This window comes from Nymphalis io, chromosome 11, assembly GCF_905147045.1.
Source record: "Nymphalis io chromosome 11, ilAglIoxx1.1, whole genome shotgun sequence".
In the NCBI taxonomy this organism is placed as follows: domain Eukaryota; kingdom Metazoa; phylum Arthropoda; class Insecta; order Lepidoptera; family Nymphalidae; genus Nymphalis; species Nymphalis io.
The window spans coordinates 1533832-1546655 of NC_065898.1; the positions used below are offsets into that span (position 1 = coordinate 1533832).

The 12824-nt window shown below is 36.3% G+C and overlaps 4 protein-coding genes across 4 annotated transcripts in view; 1 reads left to right on the forward strand and 3 right to left on the reverse strand.

Moving 5' to 3' along the window:
• Window positions 1-12824, forward strand: part of LOC126771574 (Golgi-specific brefeldin A-resistance guanine nucleotide exchange factor 1) — a 103965-nt gene that overhangs the window by 47956 nt on the left and 43185 nt on the right. The gene's annotated exons all lie outside the window — the stretch shown is intronic.
• On the reverse strand, window positions 1746-3370 carry LOC126771667 (collagenase-like). The gene is made up of 5 exons (XM_050491675.1): window positions 3179-3370; window positions 2823-3090; window positions 2656-2745; window positions 2256-2452; window positions 1746-1850 (listed from the first exon to the last, which is right to left on the reverse strand). The coding sequence occupies exons 1-5, from the start codon at window positions 3368-3370 to the stop codon at window positions 1746-1748; spliced, it is 852 nt and encodes a 283-aa protein (XP_050347632.1).
• Window positions 6610-7835, reverse strand: LOC126771664 (collagenase-like). The gene is made up of 5 exons (XM_050491672.1): window positions 7644-7835; window positions 7296-7563; window positions 7106-7195; window positions 6832-7028; window positions 6610-6714 (listed from the first exon to the last, which is right to left on the reverse strand). The coding sequence occupies exons 1-5, from the start codon at window positions 7833-7835 to the stop codon at window positions 6610-6612; spliced, it is 852 nt and encodes a 283-aa protein (XP_050347629.1).
• LOC126771670 (collagenase-like) lies at window positions 11039-12486 on the reverse strand. Its single transcript, XM_050491679.1, has 5 exons — window positions 12295-12486; window positions 11939-12206; window positions 11771-11860; window positions 11371-11567; window positions 11039-11140 (listed from the first exon to the last, which is right to left on the reverse strand). The coding sequence occupies exons 1-5, from the start codon at window positions 12484-12486 to the stop codon at window positions 11039-11041; spliced, it is 849 nt and encodes a 282-aa protein (XP_050347636.1).

Sequence of the window (12824 nt, forward strand, 5' to 3'; positions counted from 1 at the left end):
AATGTTTTATCTTTTTGTAAAATCAGTCAGGACGTCAGGAAGGATATTTGGGTTGCGTATTTAATACTAGTTGTCGGCCGCGGCTTCACCCGCGTGTTGGGGAAGTTTTTTTTGATTTATTGTTCAAATAGTTCAAAACCCACTTTTAATTGCAATCTTTTACTTCGAGAAATAAAACGTCGAAAACAGTAATTTATAGAACAAAATAGTTAATTTAGTATTTAAGCACAGTCAAACCGGAACAAGTACTGCTGTTTTGGGGTAAAATAACTGTTGAGTACCCACTCACCTACCCAGGTACCTACCCAGACGAGCTTGCACAATGCCTTATCATCAGTAAAAACCTAGGGGTACCTACAGATATGGAGTCAAGCCTCAAAAACTAACCAGCAAAATTTACAAAGAAAATAAATTATGAAAGCACTGTTCCATTACAATGAATTAAAATAATATATAATATAAATATGTATATATATATATTTTAAAGCAATGATATATATCATGCACACATATGAGATTTATGTCCCATGTCAAAAAAGCTTTAATATATAAGGAATATTATTCAACACAAAATTATATAAATGGTAAAAAATATTCATTTTGAGGGACTTCTAAAGTACTATAGCTTCCCTCGCAATGTGAATGATTCTTCAAGTATGCAAATTTATACTTTATAACTAATAATCATTATTTTTCCTTTTATTTAATTATGTATTAGTTTGGAAATTATAGTAGACGGGCCGGTTGGCGTGGTTGTTAGATACTTGTCTTTCACGTTGAAGTGTGTGGGTTCAATTCCCACCCAGGACAGACATTTGTGTGCATGAACACGTCTGTTTGTCCCGAGTCTGGGTGTAATTATCTACATAAATATTGTATTTACAAAAGAAAAATAATATATGTAATATATCAGTTGTCTGGTTTCCATAGCACAAGATCTATTTATTTTGGGATCAGATGGCCGTGTGTAAATAATGTTCCAGGATATTATTATTACATTCTTATTTTACATTTTCTCTCCTATGAGGTAACAAAAACCTAAACATACGGGCCGTAGCCAAGCGCGAGTAGGGGCTAGGTGATCGTATAAGCAGATGAGATGGACGAAGTCGTAAGGAACTTGCGAGTGAGGCAGCATGTGTTAAAGATAATTGCCTTTTGGAGTAAATGATGAGTGTGTTGAGGAGTAACATATCAAGGCTACGTTGTAGGCTTTTAGGTATGACTCCAGTTGATGACATGACAATGGGAACAATATAGATGGTGTTTGCTCGCCACTGACGCTTCAATTGAATTTATTATTATTATTTAGCTTTGTAAGTATTAAATTAAGAAATTATCTTTTTTTTAAGAAATAAAGTATCATTAACCCAAAGTAAATTTTGCCGGTAACTTTCTAACGAACAGAGAGCACATCTTTCAAAACGGGCAGCTATGACTCAAATACCGACAAATGACGTTGGTGATCCGCTGATGTCAGTGAATGTAAAACAGGAAGTAACAAGTATTCTCTTAATGGTGTAAACAATGTGGCTGGTGATTCGATTGTGAAGGTATCATCGATGTAGCAGGCGTACATCTGGACGTTGCTGGTGTTGATACGAAAAGTCTCGGACAATAGAATGGCAGAGATATGTTTCTTAAATCTGATCTTTATGTTTATAATAAACACGGAATAATTTAATGAATATATTTATTTGACAGATTTACATGTTAATTCGTTGATTTCATAGAAAAATGCTAGTTTATAGACGTGCGTTTATCCAAGATGCAAATGAAGTCACCCTCGCAAATCCGGCGGGCAAGCCAACGCCGCAGCCTCGAGGCGAGCCGAAAGAAGTAATACCAATCTGTGTAGAGAAAAAATATGTTATTATACATACAGTACAGTACAGTAACAGCCTGTTAATGTCCCACTGCTGGGCTAAGGCCTCCTCTCCCTTTTGAGGAGAAGGTTTGGAGCTTATTCCACCACGCTGCTCCAATGCGGGTTGGTAGTATACACATGTGGCAGAATTTCAATGAAATTACACATGCAGATATATATATTATACATACATATATTATTATTAAAGTTAAGTCTAGTAGAAGTCTAGTAAATGTCTTACAACAGGATTAAGGGCTCCTCCTTTTGCGGATACGTATAGATTATCATCCGACTCGTGTAAGCGACGTCATATACGACGGAAATAGAAAAAAGTGAGGCTATTCTACAACACTTGCTTAATATATAAAGTGATTAATAAAATACTGACTAGTCGACGACCGCCTCCGCTGCCTATCCAGAGGGGGCCTCCTGAGTCACCACCACAGGTGCTTCGACCTCCAGTAGTAGCAGTACACAGGGTAGATCCGATGATAACGCTAGAGCCAAAAGTGTTTCTGCATACAGCGTTCGTGATTACTTGCAAGTTAACTTGTCTCTGTGCCTGGTTGCTGCTGATACCAACATCTGAAGAATGAAAATTTCGCAATAATTAAATACATTGTTAATATAACGTAAAAAATTTTGTTCGATGATAACCACGGCTTACAGCGGCATCGGCTATGTTAGAATCTATAGGAACATATAAATCATATTACCCTTGAATTAACAATCTATTCTGGAAAAAGATGGATTTTATAAAGTTATTAACAAAGTAGAACTAAACTCACTGTCGGCGGTTTTTCCAAATCCAGCCGCTGTGGCCCAGGTGCCTACAAAGTCGTTATTGCCGGTTGCTATTGCGATCCGCTGAATATTGTCTGAGAAATTAAAAGTGTATTTAAGTAGAAAAATAATGCCATAATTAACAAATACGTAAATTTAAAATTAAATTTACTGTTATATCCGACGTGGTTGATGCGAATAATAGCTACATCGTTGTTCGCATTTTGGGTGTTGTAGCTACCGTGCAACACGACATTATTGGTGTTGATGCGAACCCCTCCGGAGAAAAGACGAATTGAGCCGAGAACAACAGTGAATTGACGAGCTTGATTGCTGCGATCCCTCCAGCAGTGAGCGGCGGTCACCAGTCTGGTGTTGGAGAGCAGAGAAGATCCGCAAACTGACTGTCTTCCGTTTGTCAAAGTTATAACTAGACCGCCCTAAATATAAATATAATATATTAGTCATTAAAAAGTTACGAATTGCATCAAGTTAACAAAATGTTTAAACTAATATTGTGTAACCTACCAAGTGGGGATTTGCGCCAAGAGAAGATGCCTGTCCTCCTACGATCCTGGAGCCGTCGAAGTCCTGAGCCTCCTCAGCGAGTTTGATGCGTGCAGCTTCGGGGATACCAATCCTTTCATGGTAGTCGAGAGTGATTGGCTCCTCGGCTACGACGGCAAAAACCAAGCCAACAACGACAATTAGTAATTTCATAGTTAAAAAAGCTATGTACTCGTACTACCTCAGAGTATGGTAAAATTTCGTTTTAAATACTAAAGCATATCTAATCTTTTCTTTATTTTCCGGATTAAAATAGATAATTTATCGGCGATATTATTAGTGATGAATGCAAATTGATTGATGACATCAATAATAATTTGCATTAAAATGAAAATGCTTATTACTGACTTTCAGCACGTTTTTTTATAAAATATTTCGGCGGACAGGCAAATGTGCCATCTGATGTTATAGTAATTCCTTAAATCGAAAATATGCCAGGGGCTACACTTTCATTTTACACAAATTTTCCTCCAAGCTTAAATTAATTTATTTGATGGTAAGTCTTTGTACAAACCCGTTTGGGTAGGTACCACCCACTTATCAGATATTTGGTATTGTTTTGTTCCGGTTTGAAAGGTGAGTGAGCCATTGTAATTACAGGCTCAAGAGACATATCATCGTAGTAGCCAAGGTTGGTAGCGCATTGGCTATGTAAACGATGGTTGACATTTCTTACAATGCCAATGTCTAAGAGCGTTGGTGACCACTTACCTATTCTATGAAAAAAAAAACAAATATCTATTACCACGGTAATGTATCCATAATCCTTGTATTTATAACTATATTGTTAAAAAAAAAAAGAAAAAAAAAGAAATTTTTATCAAAATAAATGACATATTAATTTTAAACGCTTCATGTTTACAACCAGTAATTTCAAAAAAAATACGAGATGTTTAAATGAACGTATGAATAAATACGCAGGGCCATGCAGAATTTGGTTACAGTGAGTTGTCTATATATGTATGTCCATTGTCTCTTTTGTAGACTCTTGTAGGTATACAAATCTCTTTTACAAAGTTTTTGTGTCTCTTTTATACCTTTTGCGTTCGCTACATTACAGCCTAGACCGGCAATTTTCTCTTCGACTGCGTCGACATATTAAGCTGTACTTAAAATAAATATGCAACGTACTATATAGCATATGATATAGATCTAAACTTGAAAAATGGTTAATAGATAAAAAAAATACTGTATAAATGAATATTTAAAATATAAGAATGTATTGAATGAATATTTTTTTGTTAGAAAGTTTTTTGACATTTTGAATTTTAATCAGTATATTACGCATATTATGATATTATTTAGTAATTATACACTTAAACGTAAGCTAGCTATGCATAAGTAAATCATTTAATTTGTAATAACATCTGTAAAACTACATTTTATGTAAATAAATGATTATGATTATGTGCGTAATAACACTATAATTTAAATTTTGATCCTAATTAACAAACAAAATGAGTTGGTACTAAGTATGTATACTTAAAGAAATTAAATAATTAGAGTAATTTAGCAGACTTAAAAGTGTATCTTCATATACACCACTTGTATTAATTTTAGTATTTGATGAAATTAAAGTAAAGTAAAGCCGAGATGGCCTAGTGGTAAGAACGCGTGAATCTTAACCGATGATCGTGGGTTCAAACCCGGGCAAACACCACTGAATTTTCATGTGCTTAATTTGTGATTATAATTCATCTCGTGCTTGACGGTGAAGGAAAACATCGTTAGGAAACCTGCATGTGTCTAATTTCACTGAAATTCTGCCACATGTGTATTCCACCAACCCGCACTGGAGCAGCGTGGTGGAATAAGCTCCAAAAAGAGGTGCGGAGGCCTTTAGCCCAGCAGTGGGACATTCACAGGCTGTTACGGTAAAGTAAACATTGACATAACATGAAACATTAGTTATTATTTAACCTTACTATCTATTCTTATATTCGCGTCGGCCCTAACTAAGAAAATATGGACCTAAGGAGCCCCCGCACTGACTTCACCGCAATCGCACCGCGGACCGCCGCATTAATGGTTTTTGTTGCGCGAGAGTTTTATTTTACGATAATTCTTAAGTTATATATTTTAATTATATTGTATTAAGGACAAATATGTTCTTAATCAAATACCTAAGATCGGTTTAAGAAGCTTCGCAAATATGTCATTATTTTTGACCAAAATTTAAAAGATGAAATTTGTACCGCGAGTTAGCCTTATATATTATCGTGGATTTTCCTTAGAATTTTTCATGAGGAATATTTCAGCCATACATTATTTTCGTGTAACTAAAACACATATTCATACAGCGCACAATGTTGAAGCTGTCACGATTCGCGACTTTCCTTGAAAATGACTTCACAAATAACCTATACAATTCAACATATATATATTTTATTAATTCGTAATTGATAAATTGATTGATAGGTATTGTAATTAATAAATTGTAATTGATAAATTGATTGTACCTTCGAAGATACACATATGCTATCGCAGACTTTTCGGTTGGGGTTTTTAAGACTTACAATTATCTAGTACATAGTCTTGACGTAGCTCCTGGCGCTCGCTAACTTCAGCGTTAGCTTTAATGATCTTTTTGTTAGTGAAATCAAACCAAAATCCGTTTTTTCCACCTTAGATAGAAGTAAATTAAGGAAATATTATTGCTGTTTCAAAGAACCAATATTTCGAAAGATTAATTCCATTATTTTCAATATATTTTTCAAAATTATCGAAACTTTCTATCAAATTCCCTAACCGTTGAGTATATTAAACATTTGCTGAAGTATAAACAATAGTAAGTGATTTAAAAAATAGTAGACATGTCGCTGTGACGCTATTTGCAAAGGTTCACAATCTCCTAAACGATCAATTACTAGAAAAAGTAATTGGACTGAGATGTGACCATTGTGGGACCTTCGATTTGCGACGGCTTAAATTAGCACCATTGTTTGGTACAATTATTTAATTTTCTATTGGTTAATATTAAAAGAAAACTTAAATAACATAAAATTGTTTAACTCTCTAAATTATTTATCTATATCTCACAAGCTTTACCGGCGAAGTAACCGCCGTGCATATCGGAATAAGAAGCGATAGCACTAAATGTTAATCGCCAACTGCCTCTGCGCGAACCGCGTCCGTTTCTGAGTTAATGTGTGAATCGATAAACCCGTAAGGACGGTTGCTTATAATTTCGTGTCTGAACTGTTTGTCTGGATTTTTCTGTAGTTATTTCAGTTTGAGTACTCACAGGTATATAGACAGCATATATATATATATATATATATAGTCACCGAATATATGCCGACGATACACTTAACCCAGATGGTACAGTGTCGAAAAATAAAAAGTTGATATGTGGTAATTAATTATGTATTTTGTAATAAAAGAGTAGACGTTTAAAGGCGGGCTCTGATCCAGGAGTTGAATGAGGTCACCCTGGCGAAACCGGCGGGGAAGCCCCGGGCGCAGCCGGCGGTGGAGCCGAAGGATACGATACCGATCTGTGAATGAATAAAATACGTTATGAAATGTTTTGAACGGAGTAAAAACTTGTAGGTTTGAATACATATGGTCAACGACGGCGATGCACATAACAAGTAAATGACAGAACTACTGACCAGAGTGCGACTGCCGCCACTGCCAATGGCTAGAGGACCGCCGGAGTCCCCTTGGCAGGTGCTCTGACCGACGGAGGTGGCGGTACATAGGGTGGAGGCGACGACGACTCTGTTTCCGAAAGTGTTAGCACACACGGCATTGGTGATCACTTGCAGGTTAACTTGCTTCTTTACCTGGTTGGTGCTGATACCGACATCTGCCGAGTAAAATGTTAGCCGTAACTAGTGCTTCTTTTATGTAATCATTTTCACTGATTATGGAATCGGAACTTACTTTCACCGGTTCTACCGTAACCGGCAGCTGTAGCCCAGGCACCGACGTAGTTATTATTGCCACTGGCGATGTTGATGCGTTGAATGTTATCTAAAAATATAGGATTACACGATACAATAAATATACTTTTGTATTCGTAAGTGCCAACTGTATGAATAAAATAAGGAAGAAATGGATTTTCTTTTCTTACTGTTGAAAGTAATGTGTGAAGTGAAAACCATAGCGATATCGTTGTTAAGGGTGTCGTGGTTGTAGCTGGCGTGCATCTGAACATTGTTGGTGTTGACACGAACACCGCCGGTGAAGAGCCGGACGGAGCCTAGGACGACGGTGAACGTGCGAGCTTGGGTTGAACGATGTCTCCAGCAATGGGCGGCGGTCACCAGTCTGGTGTTGGTGAGAAGGGAAGATCCGCAGACTGACTGTCTACCGTCGGTCAAAGTGATAACCAGACCTCCCTGAAAGTTTATGTACATCAATAAAAGTTGAGACGACGTATGTAACAATATACATTTATATACATTAACAAGTAACAAACCAAGTGAGGCTGTGAGCCGAGAGAAGACACCTGTCCCCCTACGATCCTGGAGCCGTCGAAGTCCTGGGCCGCCTCGGCGAGCTTGATCCGTGCAGCTTCGGGGATACCGATCTCTTCATGGTAGTTGTAAAATATTGGCTCTTCGGCTGCGACGGCAACGGCCAGGCCAACGACGACTAGCAGGAATTTCATGTTGGAAGTGGTTATGTGATGAGCAGCAGCTAGGTTTACTTTAAATACTATCCAATATCTTATCATTTCCTTTAAATTTTTATCACATCGCTAATGATGTGTCAGTCAAAATAGATAATTGTTTTATTTTGTGGCGATCGCCACAATAACATTTCGATACGCTACGACAGTTTAGGTGAAGTAGTTCTCGACATAGTAGTTCTGCTGCGGTTTCCGAACAGATCAATCCGAACAAATGTTCCTCGTTGTTTATATAATCCGAACCGATTATTATATAAAAACCTCACCAACGATATTTGGCTTTGTCAAAGGTTCACTACCATAGTAGTATGTTCTGCGTACGCGTTATGTCGAGAACTGTTCGACGCGCTCGAACGTTGATCGCAGCGTTTAAAGTAGTGTGAAAAACTTTTACGTATTTGAAACAGACCGTCATATTGGTATTTCCCAAATTAGTAATTAATAATAAATCTGTATGATAGATAGGACAACGTTCTTATAGTGGTCTTCTTACCTATAATTTTTTTTTAAATATATTTTAAAGAATTATTTGAATGTGTCACATTGTGGTTCGTGTGTAATATTTAAAAACGCGCCTTATATACATATGAGTTGTTTGTCCCGACTTCGTACGGGTAAAATGAGTATTATATCCCGTACACTTTTTAATCAATGGGATATAATGATTCGCTGATCGATCTATTCGCCCCTCCAGTACAGTGCTAAGGGCATTCATAACAATAGAACTTAGGACAAAACGCCCCGTGTATTTTTTCATGTTAATTTAAATATCTCGTAATATTTGTAAAATTCCTAGTTCGAATTGCAGCGCTAGTGCTGTTTTATAATCATTGACGGCGTTTAAAATTAATATGTTATTTATTTCGATAAGGACTTATACTTTTGTGGCCATTTAACAAAACTACAGGTGTCATTATTTTTCCTTTTCTTTAAATACAGTTTAGAAAATAATGAATTTGGTTACAGTGAGTTGTCTATATATGTATGTCCATTGTCTCTTTTGTAGACTCTTGTAGGTATACAAATCTCTTTTACAAAGTTTTTGTGTCTCTTTTATACTTTTTGCGTTCGCTACATTACAGCCTAGACCGGCAATTTTCTCTTCGACTGCGTCGACATATTAAGCTGTACTTAAAATAAATATGCAACGTACTATATAGCATATGATATAGATCTAAACTTGAAAAATGGTTAATAGATAAAAATTAAAGGTTAATAGAATAAAATATTTAATTTATTTATTCTTATGTGACAGTTAAACAAAACTACAGATGTCGTTATTTTTCCTTTTCTTTAAATACAGTTTAGGTGTCAAACAAAATAGATATTTTATATTTTATAATAACATTTTGATACGCTGCGACTGTCTAAGTAAAGTCTCATCATAGTAAATCTGTTGCGGTTACTGAACAGATCAAATTTCGAACAAATGTTTTATCTTTTTGTAAAATCAGTCAGGACGTCAGGAAGGATATTTGGGTTGCGTATTTAATACTAGTTGTCGGCCGCGGCTTCACCCGCGTGTTGGGGAAGTTTTTTTTGATTTATTGTTCAAATAGTTCTAAACCCACTTTTAATTGCAATCTTTTACTTCGAGAAATAAAACGTCGAGAACAGTAATTTACAGTACAAAATAGTTAATTTAGTATTTAAGCACAGTCAAACCGGAACAATAATATCAAGTACTGTAGTTTTGGGGTAAAATAACTGTTGAGTACCCATTCACCTACCCAGGTACCTACCCAGACGAGCTTGCACAATGCCTTATCATCAGTAAAAACCTTGGGGTACCTACAGATATGGAGTCAAGCCTCAAAAACTAACCAGCAAAATTTACAAAGAAAATAAATTATGAAAGCACTGTTCCATTACAATGAATTAAAATAATATATAATATAAATATGTATATATATACATTTTAAAGCAATGATATATATCATGCACACATATGAGATTTATGTCCCATGTCAAAAAAGCTTTAACATATAAGGAATATTATTCAACACAAAATTATATAAATGGTAAAAAATATTCATTTTGAGGGACTTCTAAAGTACTATAGCTTCCCTCGCAATGTGAATGATTCTTCAAGTATGCAAATTTATACTTTATAACTAATAATCATTATTTTTCCTTTTATTTAATTATGTATTAGTTTGGAAATTATAGTAGACGGGCCGGTTGGCGTGGTTGTTAGATACTTGTCTTTCACGTTGAAGTGTGTGGGTTCAATTCCCACCCAGGACAGACATTTGTGTGCATGAACACGTCTGTTTGTCCCGAGTCTGGGTGTAATTATCTACATAAATATTGTATTTACAAAAGAAAAGTAATATATGTAATATATCAATTGTCTGGTTTCCATAGCACAAGATCTATTTAGTTTGGGATCAGATGGCCGTGTGTAAATAATGTTCCAGGATATTATTATTACATTCTTATTTTACATTTTCTCTCCTATGAGGTAACAAAAACCTAAACATACGGGCCGTAGCCAAGCGCGAGTAGGGGCTAGGTGATCGTATAAGCAGATGAGATGGACGAAGTCGTAAGGAACTTGCGAGTGAGGCAGCATGTGTTAAAGATAATTGCCTTTTGGAGTAAATGATGAGTGTGTTGAGGAGTAACATATCAAGGCTACGTTGTAGGCTTTTAGGTACGACTCCAGTTGATGACATGACAATGGGAACAATATAGATGGTGTTTGCTCGACACTGACGCTTCAATTGAATTTATTATTATTATTTAGCTTTGTAAGTATTAAATTAAAAAATTATCTTTTTTTTAAGAAATAAAGTATCTTTAACCCAAAGTAAATTTTGCCGGTAACTTTTTAACGAACAGAGAGCACATCTTTCAAAACGGGCAGCTATGAATCAGATACCGACAAATGACGTTGGTGATCCGCTGATGTCAGTGAATGTAAAACAGGAAGTAACAAGTATTCTCTTAATGGTGTAAACAATGTGGCTGGTGATTCGATTGTGAAGGTATCATCGATGTAGCAGGCGTACATCTGGACGTTGCTGGTGTTGATACGAAAAGTCTCGGACAATAGAATGGCAGAGATATGGTTCTTAAATCTGATCTTTATGTTTATAATAAACACGGAATAATTTAATGAATATATTTATTTGACAGATTTACATGTTAATTCGTTGATTTCATAGAAAAATGCTAGTTTATAGAAGTGCGTTTATCCAAGATGCAAATGAAGTCACCCTCGCAAATCCGGCGGGCAAGCCGGCGCTGCAGCTTCGCGGGCCGAAAGAAGTAACACCAATCTGTGTAAAGAAACAATACGTTTTTATACATACATATATTATTATTAAAGTTAAGTCTAGTAGAAGTCTAGTAAATGTCTTACAACAGGATTAAGGCCTCCTCCTTTTGCGGATACATATAGATTATCATCCGACTCGTGTAAGCGACGTCATATACGACGGAAATAGAAAAAAGTGAGGCTATTCTACAACACTTGCTTAATATATAAAGTGATTAATAAAATACTGACTAGTCGACGACCGCCGCCGCTGCCTATCCAGAGGGGGCCTCCTGAGTCACCACTACAGGTGCTTCGACCTCCAGTAGTAGCAGTACACAGGGTAGTTCCGATGACAACGTTAGAGCCAAAAGTGTTTCTGCATACAGCGTTCGTGATTACTTGCATGTTAACTTGTCTCTGTGCCTGGTTGTTGCTGATACCAACATCTGAAGAATGAAAAATTCGCAATAATTAAATACATTTTTAAAATAACGTAAAAGATTTTGTTCGATGATAACCACGGCTTACAGCGGCATCGGCTATGTTAGAATCTATAGAAACGTATAAATCATATTAACCTTGAATTAACAATCTATTTTGGAAAAAGAGGTATTTTATAAAGTTATTGACAAAGTAGAACTAAACTCACTGTCGGCGGTTTTTCCAAATCCAGCCGCTGTGGCCCAGGTGCCTACAAAGTCGTTATTGCCGGTTGCTATTGCGATCCGCTGAATATTGTCTGAGAAATTAAAAGTGTATTTAAATAGAAAAATAATGCCATAATCAACAAATACGTAAATTTAAAAATTTAATTTACTGTTATATCCGACGTGGTTGATGCGAATAATAGCTATATCGTTGTTCGCATTTTGGGTGTTGTAGCTACCGTGCAACACGACATTATTGGTGTTGATGCGAACCCCTCCGGAGAAAAGACGAAGTGAGCCGAGAACCACAGTGAATTGACGAGCTTGATTGCTGCTATCCCTCCAGCAGTGAGCGGCGGTCACCAGTCTGGTGTTGGAGAGCAGAGAAGATCCGCAAACTGACTGTCTTCCGTTTGTCAAAGTTATAACTAGACCGCCCTAAATATAAATATAATATATTAGTCATTAAAAAGATACGAATTGCATCAAGTTAACAAAACGTTTAAACTAATATTGTGTAACCTACCAAGTGGGGATTTGCGCCAAGAGAAGATGCCTGTCCTCCTACGATCCTGGAGCCGTCGAAGTCCTGAGCCTCCTCAGCGAGTTTGATGCGTGCAGCTTCGGGGATACCAATCTTTTCATGGTAGTCGAGAGTGATTGGCTCCTCGGCTACGACGGCAAAAACCAAGCCAACAACGACAATTAGTAATTTCATAGTTAAAAAAGCTATGTACTCGTACTACCTCAGAGTATGGTAAAATTTCGTTTTAAATACTAAAGCATATCTAATCTTTTCTTTATTTTCCGGATTCAAATAGATAATTTATCGGCGATATTATTAGTGATGACTGTAAATTGATTGATGACATCAATAATAATTTGCATTAAAATGAAAATGCTTATTACTGACTTTCAGCACAAGTTGTTTTTATAAAATATTTCGGCGGACAGGCAAATGTGCCATCTGATGTTACAGTAATTCTTTAAATCGAAAATATGCCAGGGGCTACACTGGCTCCCTCATCCTTCAACCGGAACACAACAATACTTTGT